Consider the following 21696-nt stretch of genomic DNA (forward strand, 5'->3'; position numbering starts at 1 on the left):
TACAACGAGACTATTTTAGGAATGTGTAGACAAATAAAGATGTAAATTGTAATTAAAATACATAAATGGTAAAAAAAGCAAAGATGATGGAAGGTGTTAACCTCATTTTAGGTTGTTGAAGGAAAAGACTGGAAAAATGTTGGAGTTACAGGAAATGACAGCCTCTATCATGTCTATTCCAGGTTACTTACACTAGAGACTCCAGGGAATTTTCTTTTCAGTAAGATCTGGAATTCTTTCTCTTGGTTAGCCAGCATTATGTCATTCTCAATGGAAACCCTATCTATCTGTCTGTCTGTGTATTTATATTGCATATATAATATATATCTATATATTCTACCATATATATATTTTCCCCTATGATTTGTATAAATTTTTTTTGCCTTTGGTATATATATATATATATATATATATATATATATATATATATATATATATATATATATATGTTTTGGAATTAGTACTTGGTGTTAAAAAGATCAAGCCATGAACATAAAACTTGGGGTTCTACTTCTGTCAATTAATGAAATAATGATGAGAAGTCATATGTTCCCAGACTAATAATATTTAAAGGAGCAGGTAGTTAAAATTCTAGTCTGGTGCCCCTTATCTCTGAGAAGACTGATGGCTTCTGTTCCTAACTTTTTACTCCCCATCTTGAAGAGAAGTAAAATCTCCTTTGCATGGAGTATTCAGGAGAGAAGAGATTAGAGTTGTATACTTTGCCTCTATGCAACCCATGCAATGACATCTCCATGCTATATAGAGGGTACAACCCCACACAATGATTCCTTGCACCTGAAGGAGAAGACAAAAGGACTCAGGCTAGAAGCTTTGTGGGACCTCTATGTTTATCAGTAATACTTGGATGAAGATCAAGTGAAGAAGAAAGAGCAGGAGCAGAACCAAGTGAGAGTGATGTCACAAAAACCTAAGACAGCATCAGTGGAAGAGGATGATTGGTGTTAACAGGTTGCAGAGAGAATGAGAGCCAAAATCATTTCTAACATTAGAGAAAGCAATTTTGTAGTATGAGACTGGAAACCATAATGCAGAGTTAAGAATAGAGAAAGAAATAAAATAGAAGGATTAAATAGTAGATGGCCTTCTCAAGAAATGTAACCAACCATACATGTGGACATCTTGGGTTCTAGTCATCAGCCATTCAATTCAGCAGGCAACTATTATGCTCCTATTATGTATGAGGCTGTGCTAAGCACAGGAGATACAAAGACAAAGGAAAATACCTAGCTCTTAAGGAGTTCACCATCTAATGTGGTGAACAGCAGGGAAAAATCTATGTTTAAAGAGTGTCTGTACATAAATGTACAAACATAGTCATTTAGGACAGTGTTTTACAGTAGGAAAAAGTTTGTTTTAATGGTCTCCATTTGAAGACCCCAGTAAGAAGGACAGAAGCAAGTATATAAACGACAACTATATTCCAGGCAATGTGCTAAGTGCTTTTCAAATATTTTCTCATTTAATCCTCACAATAACAATATTCTCTTAGCTAAGGATACTGAGGTAGAGATTAAGTGATTTGCAGGGACAGGGAACCTCTGGCCCAAGGGTTGTATTGGTGTGCTACTATCAAGCCAACTATAAATGGGACTCCAATTTCAATAAATCTAGGAGATTTTTAAAGGTGAATCATTTTAATGTTTGACCACATATAGATGTTATATATGTGTTATAAATATTATGATGCAATAACTATCCAAATGACCCTTGGCAGAAAAATGGTTCTCCATCCTTGAACTAGGTTTGCACAGTAAGGTTAGATTTGAATTCAGATTGCTCAGACTCTAGGTCTAGCATTCTACCTACTTATTGAGTTCCCTAACATTTATTAAGCTGCTACTTTGCATAGCACACTATGCTAATCATCAGGGATACAAAGAAAGACAAAAGAGTAGACCATGAGAAGTTCACAGCTGAATGGAGGAGACAACATACAAATAAATAAATAAATAAATAAATAAACACATACATACATACATACATACATACATACAAACAAGCTATAAATGCAGGGTAAATTGAAGCTAATCAGCTGAGAGAAGGCACTGGAATTAAGAAGGATTAAGAACACAAGAACCCGTCCAGCATTTATAAATCAAACGATGCATCTTGAACTTAAGAATGTGTATCTTAACAATTTTCAATAGCAAAGATTTTAGTCAGAAGTCAGGCAATAAGTTCCTTAAAGGGGAAGATCTTCATTAAAAATGTATTTCTTCATAGCTAGCCCAGTTTAGAAAAAGGATAAATATTTGTCAAATTGAAAATGCTTAATATGCTGTTCAATTGACTCCAGAGTAGCCACCTGAATAGTGCTCACATAATCTAATAACCTTCTGTGTGTTCAAATGACTCTGAATTATCAAACATCATGTCAGTGGAACAAAAACTGATTGATCTTATTGTTACTGAAAGGTTTCAAGTATGGATTGAGTGATGACTATCACTTTTCTTTCTTTCTTTCTTTCTTTCTTTCTTTCTTTCTTTCTTTCTTTCTTTCTTTCTTTCTTTCTTTCTTTCTTTCTTTCTTTCCTTCCTCCCTCCCTCCCTCCCTCCCTCCCTCCCTCCCTCCTTTCTTTCTTTCTTTCTTTCTTTCTTTCTTTCTTTCTTTCTTTCTTTCTTTCTTTCTTTCTTTCTTTCTTTCTTTCTTTCTTCCTTCTTTTCTTTCCATACATCCATCGATCCATCCATCAATCCATCCATCCATCCAATCTGAAAGGATCAGCCTAGCTAACTTCAGAGATACTTTACCATTCTACAATTGTACACCAGATAACAATTATTTTTGTCAGAGCACTCATGAATCATGGAAGTATTCTGACTAGAGGGAGTGTTTTTCAAATTGACAAAAACACACAGAAGAATGAAGATTTTTGAATGATAGTTACCCTTATAAAGCAAAAAAAAAGTGGTAAAAAATTTGTAGTTTTGAATTTTGATATTTATTCCACTAATTTATTTTTCATACCTCATTAGTATTGCTAAAATATCTATAATTATATTAAATAGAAATGATGAATGGGGACATCCTAATTTAAAAACCTGTTTTTCATAGAATGCTTCGAAGGTTTCTCTGCTATATTTATATCAGTGCTTGGTTTCCAACACATGTCAAGGCATTTGCAACAGCAGTCAAATGATGTAGAGAGTAGATTTCTATTTTTTTAATTGTGTGCTTTATTTTTAAATCTGTATAAATAAATACAAAATGACAAAGAGGTTTATGTTTACTAAACATTGCATTTGATTGTATGACATTACACAGTGTGTCACAATATTTCAACTTGTAATTGTGTCCTTTAGCTGTTGGTGCATAATTCTATAACTTGTAGGATACAATGAGTCCGGAAGCTGTATCCAACCACCCTTTAGTGGAACCCCTGAGTGCTTACAATTGCAAAAGTGTGTTTGGGGAGCCATTAAGCCACACTGGCCAAAGTCTGGGAATTTCTTGAAACATCTGAGAGACAGCAAAGGAAAATAGAGTGGAGAAGGGTTTCTCTAGAATAAAAAACATTCAAGTAAATGCAATGCTTAAAATATTTTTACTTTTGCAGATCCCCAACCCCCAACCTTTAACAATGAAAAAGGGAAAAACCCAACTCCTAAAGAAATTCAAAGCAAATGGATTCGATGGATTTGATTTCATTCTGCTGTTCCATTTCCATTATCCCTTCTTGTGGTCATATACAGCATACTGGAGAAGTCTCCAATTGCTAGTATTATACTTCCTATTCCTAATATAAAAGCTAGTTGTGTGTGTTTGTGTGTGTTTGTATGTGTGTTAATATATGTGAGTGTGTGTGTATAGAATTTATTCAGCAGTACCCAATCATTCTAAAATTCATTATTATTACCAATAGAAGGTCAACTGCCAAGGTCCGATAACTATCAAATGAGAAAATATATGTACAATACTTTGTAAACACTAAAAGTGCTGTATTCAAATGCTAGCTATTTATTATTATCATTATTATTATTACTCAGGATCATTTTATATTTTTCATTACTGCACCAAGGTGGTACAGTGTTTTTTGACCAATGAAAGAAATGGAATGGTGTTATCCCAAATAGTGTCACAAAATTCTTATATTTCATATTAGTACTGAAAAACACAACTGATATCCATGAATTCTTTGTGCCCTGATGTTTGCTGATTGAATCCTCCAGCATACATGTTAGCATATTGTCTAGATATCTCTGTCTACTTTGTAAAGACAGGTATTAGTTACAGTTGATTCTATAATCTTGTTTAGATAGATTGTATGAATGTATTGGCTTAAGCTCAGAGACCTAGAGGGGGATAGCCTTATATTAATATGGACAATGGTAATCCTTTAGAAATGAAGAATGCTACCCAAGTGATGCCATGTCAACTCAATACCCTATTCTTTGGAAGAGAAGTGAGGTTGATGGGATTATTCAAAGACCTATATGCTAAAAGCAGGTAAATCATTTGAATCATAATTTTCTCATCCCTCCTCTTCTCTCTCTCTCTCTCTCTCTCTCTCTCTCTCTCTCTCTCTCTCTCTCTCTTTCTCTCTCTCTCTCTTTAAATCTAGAAAACTGTTTCAGTTTTATCAAATAAAAACCATTTCTCCCTTCAATATCCCAACCTGAGATTTTGGATTTAGGGAGAATTTTCTGACCCTCTTTTCACCTCACTAGCCAAGAATGGAACATGGATCAAAACACACTGCAATGAGGTATAGAATTTATTTTTTATGGCCAAACCCTTTTTGACCTTTCCCAGCAGCAACACAGAACTGACTATCTCCTGTACTGAATGCCAGCAAAAGTTAAAAGCCATGAGGCACACAGAATAAAAGGGAAACTCAACTTTTTCCCATCAGAAGGATGGAAAGAAAGAATGTGATGAAAGATATAGCAAGATCATCTTTTCTGCAACATTCTCCTAAAATGTAAGGACACTTAAGAGGAAGAAAGCCTACTTTTAAAAAGTTGTTTACATGGTTTAATTTGTCTAGGAACAAGGAAAAGAGGAGAGTTAAGAGAGTTTTTTCCTGTCAAAAATGGTGCACCAATTCTGAAATGCTTGATGACTTTGCTTGGGGAACCTGCAGCACTCTTTTGTTTATAATAAAACAATTGCTTCAGCAAAACAATACTCCTCCATGCCTCCCAACTTCTATGGGTTGAAAGAAAAGTCTTTCTTCAGATATTAAAAAGGAATAATTTCTTATAAAATATATTCATAAAAATGTAATGATGCAAATGATTCTTCACTATTATGGAAATGATTTTCCACAATTAAATATGAATTATTAGAAATGGAGAATATTAGAAATGGAGTCATTCAGTTTCTTTTCACTCATTTCTAGGGAATTTTTTTTGGGAGGTGTTGATATTTATGGAAAGAAAGTACTGCATAGTGGATAGCTATCTGCCTCAGAATCAGGAAAATCTGTGTTCAAATCTTGCCTCTGATATATGTGTATATATATATATATATATATATATATATATAATTACATAATTATATTATATATAATCATAATGTTTATAATATATATAATATCATATAATCATATAATAACATAACACAACATACTATAATTATATAAATATAATATAAATTATAAAATATGATATAATTATATATAATTACATAAATATATAATACATATTATATATATACATATATATATATATATATATATATATTCCCTATGTATGTGACTGCTGGAAGATCAATTAACGTCATTAGTACCCCAGGCTTAGAAAAGACTTTAAGATGTAGAGAAAATGACATGGTAGAAAATCTACATGGTAGAAAATGTTCCCTTACCTGCCTTGTTTCAATGAAATCATATGTATTGTTCTCCCCACTTCTTTCCCACTCCAATGCATATAAGTAAAGCAACATATGGAGATAAAAAAATTCCAGGAGAGAGATTATCCCCACTGTGGATGCCTCACTATAAAATTCTTCCAGTTTTTGATGAACATGATAGGACAGCTAAAATACAAATGAACTCTCTCCAAGTTATTTGAAGCCTCATTGTGATACTGACTTCTATGGATTGCTTTTCTCTCTCTCTGTTTCTTTAGCATCGATGGTTTGGCTAAAATTTTTTTTTGCCTGTGTCCTTGACCTTGTTTCTATTTGTATAGATGTCTACTAAATGAGATAAAGTGTGAGAAGGGTCATTGATGATTCTTTTTAAAAAATACCATTTTTTTCTTTCTTTTTTTTGGTGATCTGATTTTAGTTTCCATGGAAATGGGCTAAGTAAGGACTTCAGGAGACAGAAGAAAGAGAAAGACTTCTCTTCTTTTGTTTCTCCAAATTGCTAGATTATCTAAGCTCAAAACTACTGTGACAATATATAAAGGTTAGCAAATCTTATACAGAAAAACGATTTAGTGCCTATAACACAGATCCAAGGTTGGTTTTGATTTTTCTGCAAGCATATACATCTTTCTCCTTTCAATTAAACACTTAAGTGAGTTAAATGACATCTTTGGTCTTGAAAAAAAGCTTACTAGTCCTCAGTGTTTACAATTATGCCTTCCATAAATACTTTTGTCATTTCTTCCTCAATAATATGCAAGCTTTAACATATAACAAGTTCACTCAGTCTTCTCCTGCAAGTATAAAAAGTTATGGAAGCCCAAATAGAGGGAACTCAAAAGATCATTGTCTGATTTCCTTTAGGTATAGCTGTATACATTCTATTGACAAAGAATTTTCTTGCAACCTCCATGACCATAAATAGAACCAACCCTAAAGTCCCAAAATTATGAAATACTTTACAATTTACAAAGCACTTTCCTCACAACAACCCAATGAGGTGGATAGTGCAAGCATCACTAAAAAGGAGGAAAGTGAGACTCAAAAGATATGAAAGAACTTGTCAATGATCATTCAATTGGTGTCATATCCAGAATCTGAACTCAGATGTCTACTTTCTATGCACAAATCCACCAAACAGAAGTGTTAAGTTGAATAGTACAAAAATTTATGGCAGTATAAATATAAATAAAGTAAAAGTAGGAACATAAGTCTAGTATACAAATTTGAGAGTTGGAAGACTTGGTAATATCTCTTTACAAGAGATAAGAAATCTAACTTTCCAAGTCATATACTTGGAATAAAGAGTAAATAAAATATCTATTGCTGACAAAGCACATGACTTTTGACTAAGTTGAATAAGAATCAAAAGAGCTATACTACATCCCTCCCAAACTATAACAGAATTACTAAAGCCACACTAAAAATATTCCTCATGGAGAAGCTAGGTGGTGCAGTGGATAGAGCACCAGCCCTGGAGTCAGGAGGGCCTGAGTTCAAATTCGACCTCAGACAATAATTACCTAGCTCTGTGGCCTTGGGCAAGCCACTTAACTCCATTGCCTTGAAAAAAACAAAAAAAATTCCTTTTCTCCATTTAAAAATGTATATTAGTGGATTAGAATATTAAAAAGTATCTTGAAGTAAGTCAGAAGTCTTCCTTACTATTGAAATTTGACATCAAGAGAGAAGACTTTGATGCATTATATGCAAATGAAGAGACTAGTAAGGACTCCTAATGTATTTTACATTAAAAATTTTCAGGACTGATATAATAAGAAGCTAGAAGTTTTTAAAGTCTATAAAACTTTCTTTAGAGCCATAGAATGTTGTTCCAAATCTTAGTAGATCACTAGTCAACACTGAAATTCTGCCTTACAGTGTGTGCGTGTGTGTGCGTGCACATGGTTGGAAGATACAGATATTTAGGAAGATGGGAACTTACCTGCTACAAAATATCTAATTTTGGAGTGATGATTTCAATATTACTATTTTTCCCACAAATTTGTCTGCTTTGTTATATAGTTGATGTAAAGTGTTATTTGAAATTAGTTATGTTCATATTTGAGTTTAATTAGGCTATTAGATTCTTTCCTATATAAAAGTTTTAACTCATTGTGGAAAATTCTTTTACCTAAACTTCTCTTAATTCTATCTAAATATGTGCTCTTCTATACCCATCAGGGCTTCATAGATGACCTATTGTCAGTAGGGTGAGTGGATATAGTTGCTTTGCAATTAGGACCTGTTCCGAAATCTGCTATTCTGAGCTCATTGTCTATTCTGGTAATTCCATTCATAATTTATTGCTCTCTGACTTCTTTATTTTCCCAGTGAATATGAATTCATTTAAATGACTGATAAATATAGATCATATCAAGTCAGTTCTAGGAAAACAGACCATAAAATTCTTGACTACTGCTATATTGTTTACCCTACTATCAACAAGCTCTGTAGTCTTAGGATTTATTTACTTTTGAAACAATTTAAATATATATCATGAAGACTGCAAAGTATTAAATGTTTAAAAAAAGTGAATGTAGATACCTCTTTTAGGATAGATTACAATGGAGAAGTAGTAGCATTTTTAGGTTTAAAACTGTTATTTACATAGGACAAAGATTCAATACCCTAATTTTGAAAGAACTATTTATTATGTGTACTTCCCTTTATTTTCCTTTCCCTGAAAATTAGTTGGGAAAGCAGAATTTCAAAAGTTGACAATTATTTATCAACCCCCTCTTATATGTCATGTCCAATGCTAGGTTAATAACACAAAAATGAAATATAGTCTGTATCCTCAAGGAACTCACAGTTTGCTTAGTATTTGTAAAAAGCTCAGTGGCTGACATAAAGTTGAGGAGCTATATAAATGTTTATTTCCCCACTAAGAATAAGAAGTACTTTTAGTAAAGGGAAGGTGTTAAAAATAAAATTAATTAAATTAATGTCTAGTAATCCTTTCTGAAGTTTTGATAGAAATGTTGATAGAAATGGATTAGGTTGAAGGATTTCAGAGATTAGACTGTAAATTACCTAGTTTGTCCTGGTAGTCAATAATATTGGTCTCTGCTTCCAAGTTGGATTATAAATTCATAGTAAATGATTGGAAGCTGAAGAATAGTTTCATATCTGGGAGGAGCAAACCATGGATATTTTCTAAAGTGAACAAATTTCTGAGGTGGAATTATAGGTATTGATTCAAAATGTTTTAGTGCATACAAAAAATGGATTTTAGTCCTATTAACTCTCCCTTATGTGAATCTCCAATGTTCTTTGTAGCCTCATCTTCCATCTTCAACTTTCTTTCATAACTGGACATATATTCCTTCTACTTTCTAGCAATTTCCCCCACCTAACTTGTTTTTCTCTCTTTCAGTTACTCTACTTGTTCTTTGCTTAGATTCTTTAAAAAACTTGTCTTTCCCACATGGAGGAGTGCCATGTGACTTCTCAACCTCTCTTCCACCCCCAACCTTCTCTTAAAATTCATTTGTGTTCTTTTGTGATTTCCTTGGGTGGATTTTCCTTCAGAATGGATTTTCTCATTCTCCTTGTTTTTTTTTTTTTTTTTTTTTTTTTTTTGTTGTTGCTATGTTCTTTCTCTGAGGTAGCTAGAAGCTATTTGGTGCTATTATCAAATGTATGGTAGGGACAAATGAGATTTGTGGTTGTTTCTGTAGACAAATAGCAAGAAAAGTAGAATGCCAGCCTACAAAAGACAAATTCCCATGAGACCATGCCAAAGGGAAATTTCTGGAGGTTGAAAGGAAACCACTCCTGTAACTTGGAAATGTGAAGAAAGTGCTTTATGTTCCACACACATCTTAGAAAATACACAATAGTGTGATCTACAACAACTATATTTACTTAATGAGGTAAGAAGATTTTTGTTTGCAACATGGCTAAATTTGAATAGGAAATTCAGTAGTATATCTTTTACTTTGGCATTTTCCAGCCTGTAATGATGGCCTAGGGCGCTAGATGGCACAGTGGATAGTGCCAAGCCTGCAGTCAGGAATATAGCTTTCTGAGCACAAATCTGGCCTCAGGCACCACTTACTAGCTGTGTGACCCTAGGCATTTCACTTAACCTTGTTGGCCTTAGTTTCTTCATGTGTAAAATGAGCTGAAGAAGGACATGGCAAACCACTCCAGTATCTTTGTCAAGAAAGCCCCAAATAGATTCATGAAAAGCTGAACATGACTGAAAATGACAAAGCAACAAAAATGATGGTTTATGTATAATTCTATTCTAACATCTTTGCCTGACCTATGACAGTTAATACAAATGAGAAGAGGACACATGTTGATATTTTCTTGCAAGCAATCTATATGAGGTTGAAGAAATGGTCCTTTAAACAACATTATAGCATTTGTATCAATTATCATAGACCCTCAATCCTGATCTTCAAAGAAATTAAGATGCAGCCCAAATTTATCAAGCTATGTGTAGGTAATTTTAATAAAAATGGAAAACAGAGGCTCCAGTAGTGTTGTTACTTTGGTGGGCCCCCAAGATTCATTGATGAATATGAGATAAGATGATCATTTTTTTTTTGTTTTTTTGATAACCTTTTCAAAATGTCTTGAACATTTGCAAAACTATGTCACTTCTATTTGAAATTTACCTTAAAATTAAATAAACTGTTCTGAGAAATGATGAGTTGGGAGTTTCTCAGGAAGCAGTAGTAGCTAAATGGAAGATTATAAGTCATTGCCATCTTAGTCAGAAATTAACACAGTGCAGAGGTTACCAAATTGCTGGTTTATTGTCCTTCTGAATTGTGAAATACTTCAAATCAGAAAGCACATAAAAGGCTATTTTCCTGTGATAACCATTGAAACTTATGATCTGGCTCTCAAAAGAATTATTCTGGAGAATAAATGATTACTTGGAACTGTCCCCTGCCTTTTCTTTAGGACTTATATTTAGGTCTGCTTAGCTCACTCTCATTTTTATTCTTTTTGATACTGAATATCCCTATTCCAGCTTGGCTGGAAATGCATTAGCCATTCAGGGGTCCAATGTAAGTTCTGATAGATACAGAAACTTGTTCATTTTCTGATCTAGGTCAATTCACCTTTCACTAGGCTCTAGGGAATGGTGGGTACCTGGTAGCTTCCCTAATCCCCAGAGTTTACTATAATGGTTTGACCTTTGAGAAATCACTTAATCAGCTTAAGCCATATTATAGTTCAGAAGCATCAAGATGAAATGGTCTACTAGCCTCAGTTTCCCCAGGAGCAGAGGTCATAGGTATGTATTATCTTGTCTGTCTAGCAATCATTCTCAATGGTTTTGCATTTAAGTTAACCTAGGACATATTTGTACCATCCTACTACTGTTTATGGCAGGGGTGGGGAGCATTTGGCCCTTGGGGCATAAGGTCCTTGAAATCATTTGATGTGCATTGCCAAAGGCAACTGCAGGTGGGATTCAAAATTCAATAAATCGAGGAGCTTTTTAGTTTTTAGAGTTAGGATTTTTAAAGTTGATAATTTTACATGGCCTGTGATTGATGTTATAAATGTCCAAATGGTCCTTGGCAGAAAAAAGGTTCCCTACCCCTGCTTTGTGGGGTATCTTAGTGTGGACAAGAAAAGATTATGGGGAAAAGCTGGCTCAATGAAAAATTTGATTTCTATGACTGCTTCTTCAATTCAGATAGCAAGCCAGATACTCAGACAATAATTGTTGCAGGAAGACAAAGACACCTGGGTATATATTTGTCATTAAGAGAACTGGAGTCAAGTCAATGCAGGTTCCTGTGAACAAGGTTACTCTGACTATTAGAGTGTATAAAATTGTTTAGCATACATATATACATATATATATATATGTATATATATATATATATTAATGTAGGGGGACATAGGGGCTTAGTTTTGGGAAAGGATTTCCTTGCTTAGGATGTGGTGTGCACTGCCATCATTTGGTGCTGTACTTTCAGCTGAAGTACACAGAAGTCATGCCACCCAGAAAGAGGCTATGGCTTTGGATATAGGGAGAGGGAACTTGCCCTCTCCTCTATCTTGAGGAATTTTCTTCAAGGAGAACTGTAAATGAAAGGAAAGAAGGAAATTATGGATGCAATGAACATACCTTTTTGTGTGTTTTCCACTGAAGCAAGGGAAATCGAGAAGATAAGAAGCAGCATTATAGTACTCTGACATAAAGAATTTTTTTAGGACTCATTCCCTTCTTTCTATTAAGGGCTTAAGGGGAGAACCAATCTCAAGAACATTTTTAGCAGGTTTTACCATGTAACTTCCTAGTTCAAGAAGCAACTGGCTACCTGCTGTGTATATAAAATGCAAAAATGTCAGCTTGATATTTAAAGCTCTTCACAACTTTGGCTTCCTTTCCAGACTTATTTCATGTTGTTCATCTGCATGGACTGTATGATTCAGCCAAATTGGCCCTTTTCCCTTAACTTAAACTCACCATTCTATCATGACTTTGAATGGGCAGTACTCCATTTTTGGAATGCTCCCCTCTTATTCATCCCTTGAATTTCATCAGGGATCAGTTTAAGCACCACCTTCTAAGAAAACCTCAAGTAGTTCATATTCTGTCCTCCTCAGTTACCTTATGATAACTTATTTTCCAGAAGGACACAGGATTTTTGAAGTCAGGGATTAATTTTCATTTTTTTGGCTCTGTGTCACCATAACTGATAGTACCAAAAGGTACTATCATGATAGTTAAATTTAATGCTTGTTGATGTCATAAAAATAGGTGTATTTACTTCAACTAAGTTGACTAGAAAATTTAATTCTAACTTTGTGTGTACCTGGGCTATCAGTTAATGGCACTGAGCTCCAGCAACACAAGTTGGGTTCTAGTTGGACTTAGTCATTTATGATGTCATTTAGACTCTTTTAAGTTCTGCCATTCTATTATTTGGAACACCAAGGAAGAAGCTGGCATGTTTCACAGGAACATATCCACTCATGTCAGCACGGGGCAAGGTTGTGTCCCTTTCCTCCTTTATACTTGTAAAGCAAGCTTGTTTTCCATGCCAGGAAGGCTTCTCCATGCTCTCACAGTGCTAATTTTAATCTGACTAGAAAATCCTCTCAGAGGGCAATTCTCTGGTGCTATACATTTCCTGACTAGCAAGGAGCTCTAAGGGACATCAAAGTAACTTCAAAGAGAACCCCTGGGGGAAAGGGGGATACAGGTGAGAGAAGAACTGGGGAGAAAAATCTGACACTGGCCATTCATACCAACAGTGAAATGATTCTAGCTCATTCAGGCTTCCTCTTTTCATTCTCCTGGAATGGCATGAAATAGAAACAAACAGTTGTAAGCACCACAGGGAGTATTGCTGCAATGTGCTGGCTGCTCTCATTCAGATTTCTTTTCCTGCGGCTCCAGAAGTATTAATGTCATATTATCATTCTGAAGTTCTGATTCCCCCTCCCTCTTAAAATCTGTGCTCTTCAAATAATAGTAGCAAAGCATATTTTATTTAGTACTGATTAAAGTCAAAGTTAGAAGAGAATTTTCCTCAGATGAGGACTATGAAATTGATGCTTGCAAACTGTTTACCTCCACTATGCCAAGTCAAGCCTACCCACAATCTTTAGACCATTCAGATGAGTATCATTTGTTCCATTCTTAAATCTTTCTTGAAGCCATCATTTAAGCTGCTTGCATTTAAAAGAAGCCTCTAGAAGATGGAACACACTTTAAGATTTAAAGGATTATGTCTATGATATTAAACTAATTGGTCATAAGGTGAGTTTTACTGAGTAAGGTTAAATGAGGTTCCTTCAAATCACAAGCCCTACTAGATCTCCTATTTCCTATCTCTGTTAAGACTTACCACTACATAGGCTTGACACTATATATGGATTTAAAAACATATACATGTACCTATGTGTGTATATATTTTACACATATATGAATGTGTATATATACACACAAAAAATCTTTTGAATTTGCAAAAAAATATGAAATATTATAGAGGTTTGAGAAAAATCAAGGAATTTTATTTTCCATAACTGCACTTGAGCACTTTAAGCTACACTGGGGTGAAGATGGCTAGATCCATTCTTATTTATATTAGAGAGCAAAAAGGGCTATGCCTTTATTGATAGGAATTGTTTATGAATAGATCATTGAAGTGTTACTCTAAATGAAGATCTCAAAACAATGTCAGGTAGATACTGCATAATTAAATTAGAAATGGATTAAATATAGTCAAAAGTAATATGGTACTCCAGTATGCCTTAAGGCAATTAGGTGGTAGAAAAATGTAAGGATGGTTCAGTAAATGAAAAATCCTTCTAAAGGATAATTTATTTAAAGCATTATAAAAGTCTGTGTCTTTCAGAAAAGGATATGAAATATGGTTATGCTATAGATACCCATTGGATACAATGAATTTCTCTAACAGCATACAAAAGATACTTCAGTGAGAGCTGAGGAGATGGAAGACAGGTGGAGGTTTATGTGCAATCTAATTTAACATGAAAAGTGTTTGGAGCTTTTCTTGTTCCCCCCTTCTCCCCCCCCCCCCACAAAGTAATAATTTGTTTTCTTGGTCTGGAAAATTCAGATACCATTTTCATTGGAGAAGTGTTACACAGCAGAACACGAATGCTCAACTTCCACTATAATTCTGCCCCACCTCCAACCCCTTCAGGCTCCTTAGACTCTGGAAAGTTCATGGTATCTTCTGTGGTGTATTGTCATCACCCCTTTTACAAAGCCTTAACATCAAATTGAAACATAGATGAGGAGAGAAATGTATTTGAAGAGTAGAATATCTTCTTTGGCAAAATCAAACAAACAAAAAATCCTAAACTCTACCCAAACAAACCAAACCAAAGGCAACACTCTTCCCTTCCCCCAAATCAAAAAACAACTACAGAGTTTCTTTGGTTAAACTGCAATGGCAAAATTTCAGTTGGAATCTGAACCTTTAAAATGTTTGTAAGCATTTTCAGTAAATATTTTCCCTTATATGTAACAATTTAGTGAATAAAATTTCAAAAACTTCCAGCTAATAAGTATTCTCAGTTTTGTAAGGGTTTGATTCTGGATAATAATTAAGGAAACCTTCTTGGTGGGTCTTAACCATTTCACAAATTAAAATGTATTCACTAATTGCAGAATGCAGATTTCCATGCCTAGATGAGCCATTCCACAGTCATTTAAAATACCTGTCAGGGTTTTGTAAGTCTCGATTTTAGATGATGATCAGAATGGTTGAAAAGTCTTAAAATGCCCTTCATTTCTAAACAAAACTGCCAAAGGAACAAATAGTACAGTCACAGGAATATTTGTCATTGAATAATGCTCCATAAAAAGTCATTGGTTGATCAAATTGAATGATTAATTCTCAACAAAATCTATTTAATTAGTTTGTTGTGTCAGTTTTGTGGGGTCCTTTTAGCTCCATTATTTCATGTTGGAAACATTAAATCAATTGCTGATTTAGAACATACTGTTCAGAAAATGATTTGGTAATAATGCAGGATTAAAAAAATCAAACTAACTTCCTCTTCAGTACTGTTTTATAAATACTTACTTATTACAAACCCCTTGGAGAGATAATTGATCTCAATTCCATTATGCAACTTGCCCTTTTCTTAGGGCCAAATTCTCATTTTAAGACCCATTATCTTCTGGTAGAGTGCATAAATATATGGCCTCTTGTTTAGTTTCTCTGCAGAATGTACTAAGGGAATGAGTTGTGCCTTAAATGAAATCACTTATTTTTTTAAACTCTGTCTATACAGTCAAATGAAATATTGGAGAAGATCAAAGATTCAGAGTGGGAAGGAGACAAGTTGAATTCCCTCATTTTACAGATAAGAAAACTGAGGTACAGTGAGATTATATGACTTATTCAGGGTTATACAGCTATTAAATGTATGAGGTCCCACATTCAGCACTCTACCCACTGCACTACCTAGCTAGCTCAACGAATGTGAGTGTATATGATATCTTTGTGTTTAGGAAATCACCTTAACTCCCAGGAAATTTTTACTAAGTAGTATTTTTTGAATGTCCTTGGGACAACTTAATTACAAAGATGCTTCTACAAATGATTTTATGAGATGGTCACTGAAATCTTACAAATAAAATCCAAGAAAATTTCCCACAGATGTAGGTAGAATTGAATAATAATATCCTGGTGAAATCATATTAAAAAGATAAAGATGGAAAGAAAAATTTCCAATTTGAAACTTTTGTCAAAGAATAAGCAGTTTGGTCTATTGAGATAAAAGCAAGTAAAATATTTGCTGAGTAAGACATATGTGTAAGATGCTCACCAGTGTAGATATCCTTGAAGGATAACATCTACATCAGGGAATTGCATTGAAATATTTGTTTCAAACTTTCCTTGGTCTCTACTTTTTTTTAAAGAGTTCAAAAATAAAAACAAGACCTGGGAACCACCCACAATTCATGAGCACAGCTATTTTTAGATCAGAACAATTTCGACTAGATCTTGTAACAATTCCTTTTCATCCAACTTTTGGTCAATAACACAGAAACCCAGGAATGTTAACACATGAAAGGGGCTTGTCCAAGAGTCTAGGAAAAACGGAACCCAGGAACCACCCACAATTCATTAGCACAGCTATTTTCAGATCAGAACAATTCTTACTCGATCCATTAATAATTCTTCTTCATCCAACTTTTGGTCAACTGCACCAAAACCCAGGAATGCCAACATATGGAAATGTCTTGTCAATAAGAGGAGGGACACTAAAGAGAGAGAAGGGCCAGAGAAATGAAAGAATATTACTTAGTAATGGAATGAAAGTTTCAAAGAACAAGGGAAATCTGATAAAAACCTTCAATTTTTTTTGTGTTTCTAACTTATCTTGTTGTCTTTTACATCTCATTTGATCTTTTCTCATCCTATAATGCTATCACATTTGCGCTTTCCAGGGTCAATTGTTGGGTTAAGTCTCTTCTTATCCCTAGTCTCTCCTCTTTCTGTGTACAATATTGAAACTAACAGTTAAAGCAAGACATGCCCTACAGGTAAGGCAGGTTGGCATGGTAAGTTGGAAATTATAGCAAGTAATCACTAGTTTTTCCTTCTTGGCAATGTATCTCTCCCCAATCTCCCCATCCCCAAATCTCCTCCTCAACACTTGTAAGACCAACTGGATGAATTGTTATGACTATATTACAAACAACTTCAACAGCTGAACTGTCCCTTACTAAAATAGAGTATCATTGAAACCTCAGTGGTGGTCTCTGTGAACAAAGAAATGCATTTTTTTTCTTAATGCTTAAATGTTTGTGTTTTGGATAGTGATAGTCAATAGTTACTTGCAAAATGGTGACTGATAAATCATCTCTTTCATGAGAAGTTACTAAGTATGATAAAGCAGAATGACAGAATTCAGAATGCTGAAGACAACAAATTTTTAAAAAGGTACATTGATAAAAGTACAAAGTTATTGAAATAGTGTTAAGGATATCAATTACCTTTTAGAAAATAAATTTACCTCATTCATGTAATTTTGGGGAGATAGGGAAAAACATTTCTAACTTAGCAAAAGGAAGATGACATTTCCAGCTTATTTTTGTTGGGGAGAAAGTTTCATAACCTTTTCCATTGAGATAAAAAATAAAAATTATACACAATGGCTAAGATCTCAAATAGCTGACTCACTGACTTGAATTATTGCTCTGCAGAAAGTTTGTAAAGCTAAACTACTTCAGCCTTGACAGTTGACCTTTCAATCAGTGGGTCTCAGTCACAACACAATAAACAGCAGCAACAGAATAAAGTAAGATCTTCCTTCATAATACATTTTCACTTATTAGAGCTTATTTTAGAGCCTAAAAGTCGTGTGTGTGTGTGTGTGTGTGTGTGTGTGTGTGTGTGTGTGTGTGTGTAGTCTTTCTGATCACATCCCTTTAGTTTGGACACCAAAAACATGACATGATATGTTCATTTTCCCTCCACTATTTTGGATAAACCTATTTTTGAGAGAGACAGAGAGAAAGAGAGGGGCAGAGGGAGAGAGACAGAGAGAGAGAGAGAGAGACAGAGATCCAGAAAGACTGAGAAACAAAGGAGAAAAGAGGGAAGGGGGTGGAGAGAGAGAGAGAGAGAGAGAGAGAGAGAGAGAGAGAGAGAGAGAAACTAAGAGAGACAGAGAGAGACAGGTAGAGAGAGAGAGAGAGAGAGAGAGAGAGAGAGAGAGAGAACAAACATTAAGTATTTCATCAACATAATCTTTTTCCTCTCAATAAGACCTAGGGTGAAAAAGGAAAAAAATAAACACAGTCAGACTGTCGTAATTTGGTCAACCACTCGGGTACTATCCATATCCACCATTTCGACACACTCAATTTCCTCCCGATTTTCGGGATTTTTCTTCTCTTTCCTTTTTTTTTTGGAGGGTGGTAGGAAAGTCAGTATCACAGGTAAAATGGCAAAGCAGTGAAAGAAGGTGACAAATGCTATTAAAAATAAGCACCTGAACAGTGTACAGGTCAGATTTGAAGGCACAGCTGCAAGAGGAATCAGACCAACAATATAGCAGAGGTAACTCTGTAAAATAGCTACCCCGTGCATTTCCAGGGCATTTTTTACCCATTTAGTTCTTGTAAAATCCTTGCCCAGGACAAATGTTGATAATAGTGGAGCACAGTTGTCAATTGTATGGTTAATTCCATATATTAAGCACAGCATAGAAATGCAGTCCAGTTCTACTTTCCACAATGTCATGAAGCCTATAACTCCAAACTCAACTGAGGCAACGGTTAGAGTGATCCAAACGTTAATTAAGGAGTCCGCCACCAGGAACGCAGAGAAGAAGAGCAAGAATAAAGCGCTAATGCAGGAGTTCTGCAAGGGGGCTCCCAGAGAGGAAGAATATCGGTCCATAAACACAAAGGATGGATTGAACACTATGAATTTCACCTTGGAGGTGACAGAAAGTCTTCTTAGGGTCTCTAGGAGATCATAGAGCTCTTCTCTGTTGGTTTCCATGGTTTTGGCTACCAGGAACATCCTGGAAGCCACAACATCAACCTCATTGTTGAACTTTTTTGAGAAGATGATGTCCTCTGAAAAATGTGAGAACTGGGGGGCTTTCAGGAAGGAATTTCTCAACATATCTGTAAAATTTTTCTTGGGCAAGCCAGTGGATGCATTGACTTTCCTAAGATAATTCAAGTAGCTTTCAAACCATGATATCCTCACAAACCCCTTGGTATATTCTAGCACATCTTCTTGGACACTTGTATTCCAGTATTCTATTGACTCATAGATATAAAACCCAATCACTGGGCTGTAGTTACTAAAATACTTTTGCTGGGCAGTAGTGAACTCAATGGTTCTTGTTGCCGTTGCTACGATGTTACTAAGGTCTGACCCTTCCCTGACCTGCAGGTAGCCCATTAAGGCAAAGGAAATATAAATAAGGTAAAAGAGCACTACAAAAGGTTTAACATAAGTGTTGGTTATCCAGTCACAGTAATAACGTTTGAGGAAACATACCAACAGGTGACTTTCGTATGTGTTTGCTTCCTCTCCATCTGCTGTATCCTCACTGAATCTGGCTGTCAGAAGAAACCTGTACCAAGCAGGCTTCTCTTGCAACACCTCTGGCTTTGGGACTTTTCTGCAGAAGAGACTATGCTGGTAATTGTTTTCTATGTAGCCAGTAAACACCAGGCTGGAACCATAAAATGAGAGTACATAGAGGTAGTTGAAGAAGATTGCAATACAGGAATTACAGCAGAAAATTCTGGCTGCTTCAATGTTAGTGAAAGGGCTGGCACCAATCCCAAAGGTGACCAGGTACATGGCAGTGGTGAGAGAAAAGGAGAGCATGGAGTCTGCATAGACAGCTGCAGTTCTCTCTTTAACATGTTGGTCTTCTCTAGTTTTCCTCCAGGAAGATAACATTTCAAAAGTTCCGTATAATCCATGACCTGGGGGGGGGGGGTGCAAAAAAAGATTAAAGTGAGAGTTTAAGGTATTTATCCTTGAAGTGAGGAATGAGCTGACTTGTACATTGGTTAGAGGACTAGGCAAAAGCAAATAAGAATAATTGACTTCAAGGTTGAGAACAGTGAAGATTTCTGTAAACTGAACTTATAGTAAATTATAAAACTTTATTTATGGAAATGTTAGGGGGGAAAGCTAATATCTTTACTTTGATACTTTATTCTGGCAAAAACAACAGCAGCAACAATTTTAATGGAAGTAGGGAAAGCTATCTCTTTGGGGGCCCAGAAGGATTTTCACAATCAATACCAACTATTAAATTATTTGCATGGTATGGATGATATTTCAGTTTTCCTAATTTTTTCAGGATGTCCACATTACAGGATGGTCTGACTTAATTACTCAATGAATTATCACTCTAGGTTAACAGACAACCTTTGGGTTAGTATCCATGTGACCTCTTGTCAAAAATTGTCCAAGGACTGGACTTCATTGGGAACTGAGACTCTAGATTTCATCTGAGCTCTTGATTAGTAGTCTACTCTACAATCCCTTTTGTTCCTCCTCAAATACTAGGAAGCTGAAAACTGTAATTCAAAAATGCTGAAGAAGTAAAATAAGTACAAACAAATGCAATCAAAATTAAAAAGTTGGAATTGGCAAAAAATAAGATTCAGAATGTGAAATCTTTATTTTTATTTAAAATAAAATAGACTGAAGCTACTTTCATCTTTGTATCAAAACAAATAAACAAAAAAATGAAGGATCTATGATTTCATCAGTGTGGGGGAAACTCCTGGAATGTGTGTGCCTTTTCTCTCCCAATCTATTTTTACATCCTGTTTATAAATGAATAAATCAATCTTAAGGGATTTGCTTGACATAGATGCTAAGTATCTGAGGTGGAAATCAAATCAAGTCTTCTTGATTTCAAGCCTAGCACACTATCCACTCTGCCTTGTGAATTGGAACTATGTCTATGTCTTACTGTGGTATCTTTTTATAGTCTGTAGGAAAAGAGTTTTCTTTTGGAAAAGGACCTCTGATTTCAGTGGAAAAGGGAATACCCAGTGAGAAAACTCCCTTGATCAAATCACATCCACACCTGCACACCTATTTCAGTCTATTCATTGTAGCAGAAAGCTGCTTGGGGCATAGAGGAATTACCATGACTTAACCAGAGACAAAATTTGAACGTATGTTTTCCTGATTTGGAGGCCAACTCTCTTCTCCATACTGACTCTCCTATAAAAAATGATTCTTATTTAAATTATATATTAAGAAATACGATGACAATTACTTATATACACTTTCCATATAATTTAATTACTGTATTAGTGGTAATAATAAAAATCATGTTTTTATAGCATTTTAGGGCTCCCAAAGTACTTTTGTTATAACAATTTTGTGATCCAAGAAATGCACTATATAAATGTTTGGGGTTATTTTGCATTCCAACTTAAAATATTTTTTAAAACAAGTTCTAAATACCCACAGACTGTAATGGACAAGTAATAACATTTGGAGCTTCCCTTCATATTTGGCAATGGAATCTGACCCAGTGAGGGATCAAGCCAAGGCAAGAGTTCATTAAATTCTTTGCAGTTCTCGTTAATCCATTGGCATTATGGGGAAGACTGTATTCCATGTAGCCTCTGTTTCCTTTCTACTCCTAAATCCCAGTTTTCTTCCTGCCCTTTCAATCTTACTCAAGTGCCTTGCCACAGTCACCCCAGTGACCTGATCCAGTAGGAAATAACCCTCCATCTTTGCACTAGGATCAACAGATCTAATTTTATGCTTCCATGCCTTGGGATATTCAATCCCATTATTGAGGATAATAAAATCTTTACCCTGTGGTACAATAGTCTTGTTTTTAAAAAGGCATTTAAAATCTCCAGTCAAGCATAG

General features: G+C 35.0%; 1 protein-coding gene across 1 annotated transcript in view; it reads right to left on the bottom strand.

Moving 5' to 3' along the window:
- Nucleotides 1–5716: 5716 nt before the first annotated feature.
- The window catches only part of PTCHD1 (patched domain containing 1), a 68360-nt gene continuing 52380 nt past the window's right edge, over nt 5717–21696 (bottom strand). Inside the window, exon 3 of the mRNA XM_074214252.1 lies at nt 5717–19769. Within this exon, the coding sequence (XP_074070353.1) occupies nt 18115–19769 (1655 nt within the window). The 3' untranslated portion in view covers nt 5717–18114. The remainder of the gene's footprint in view (nt 19770–21696) is intronic.

The sequence above is a fragment of the Macrotis lagotis genome, chromosome 1 (assembly GCF_037893015.1).
Source record: "Macrotis lagotis isolate mMagLag1 chromosome 1, bilby.v1.9.chrom.fasta, whole genome shotgun sequence".
Taxonomy (NCBI): domain Eukaryota; kingdom Metazoa; phylum Chordata; class Mammalia; order Peramelemorphia; family Peramelidae; genus Macrotis; species Macrotis lagotis.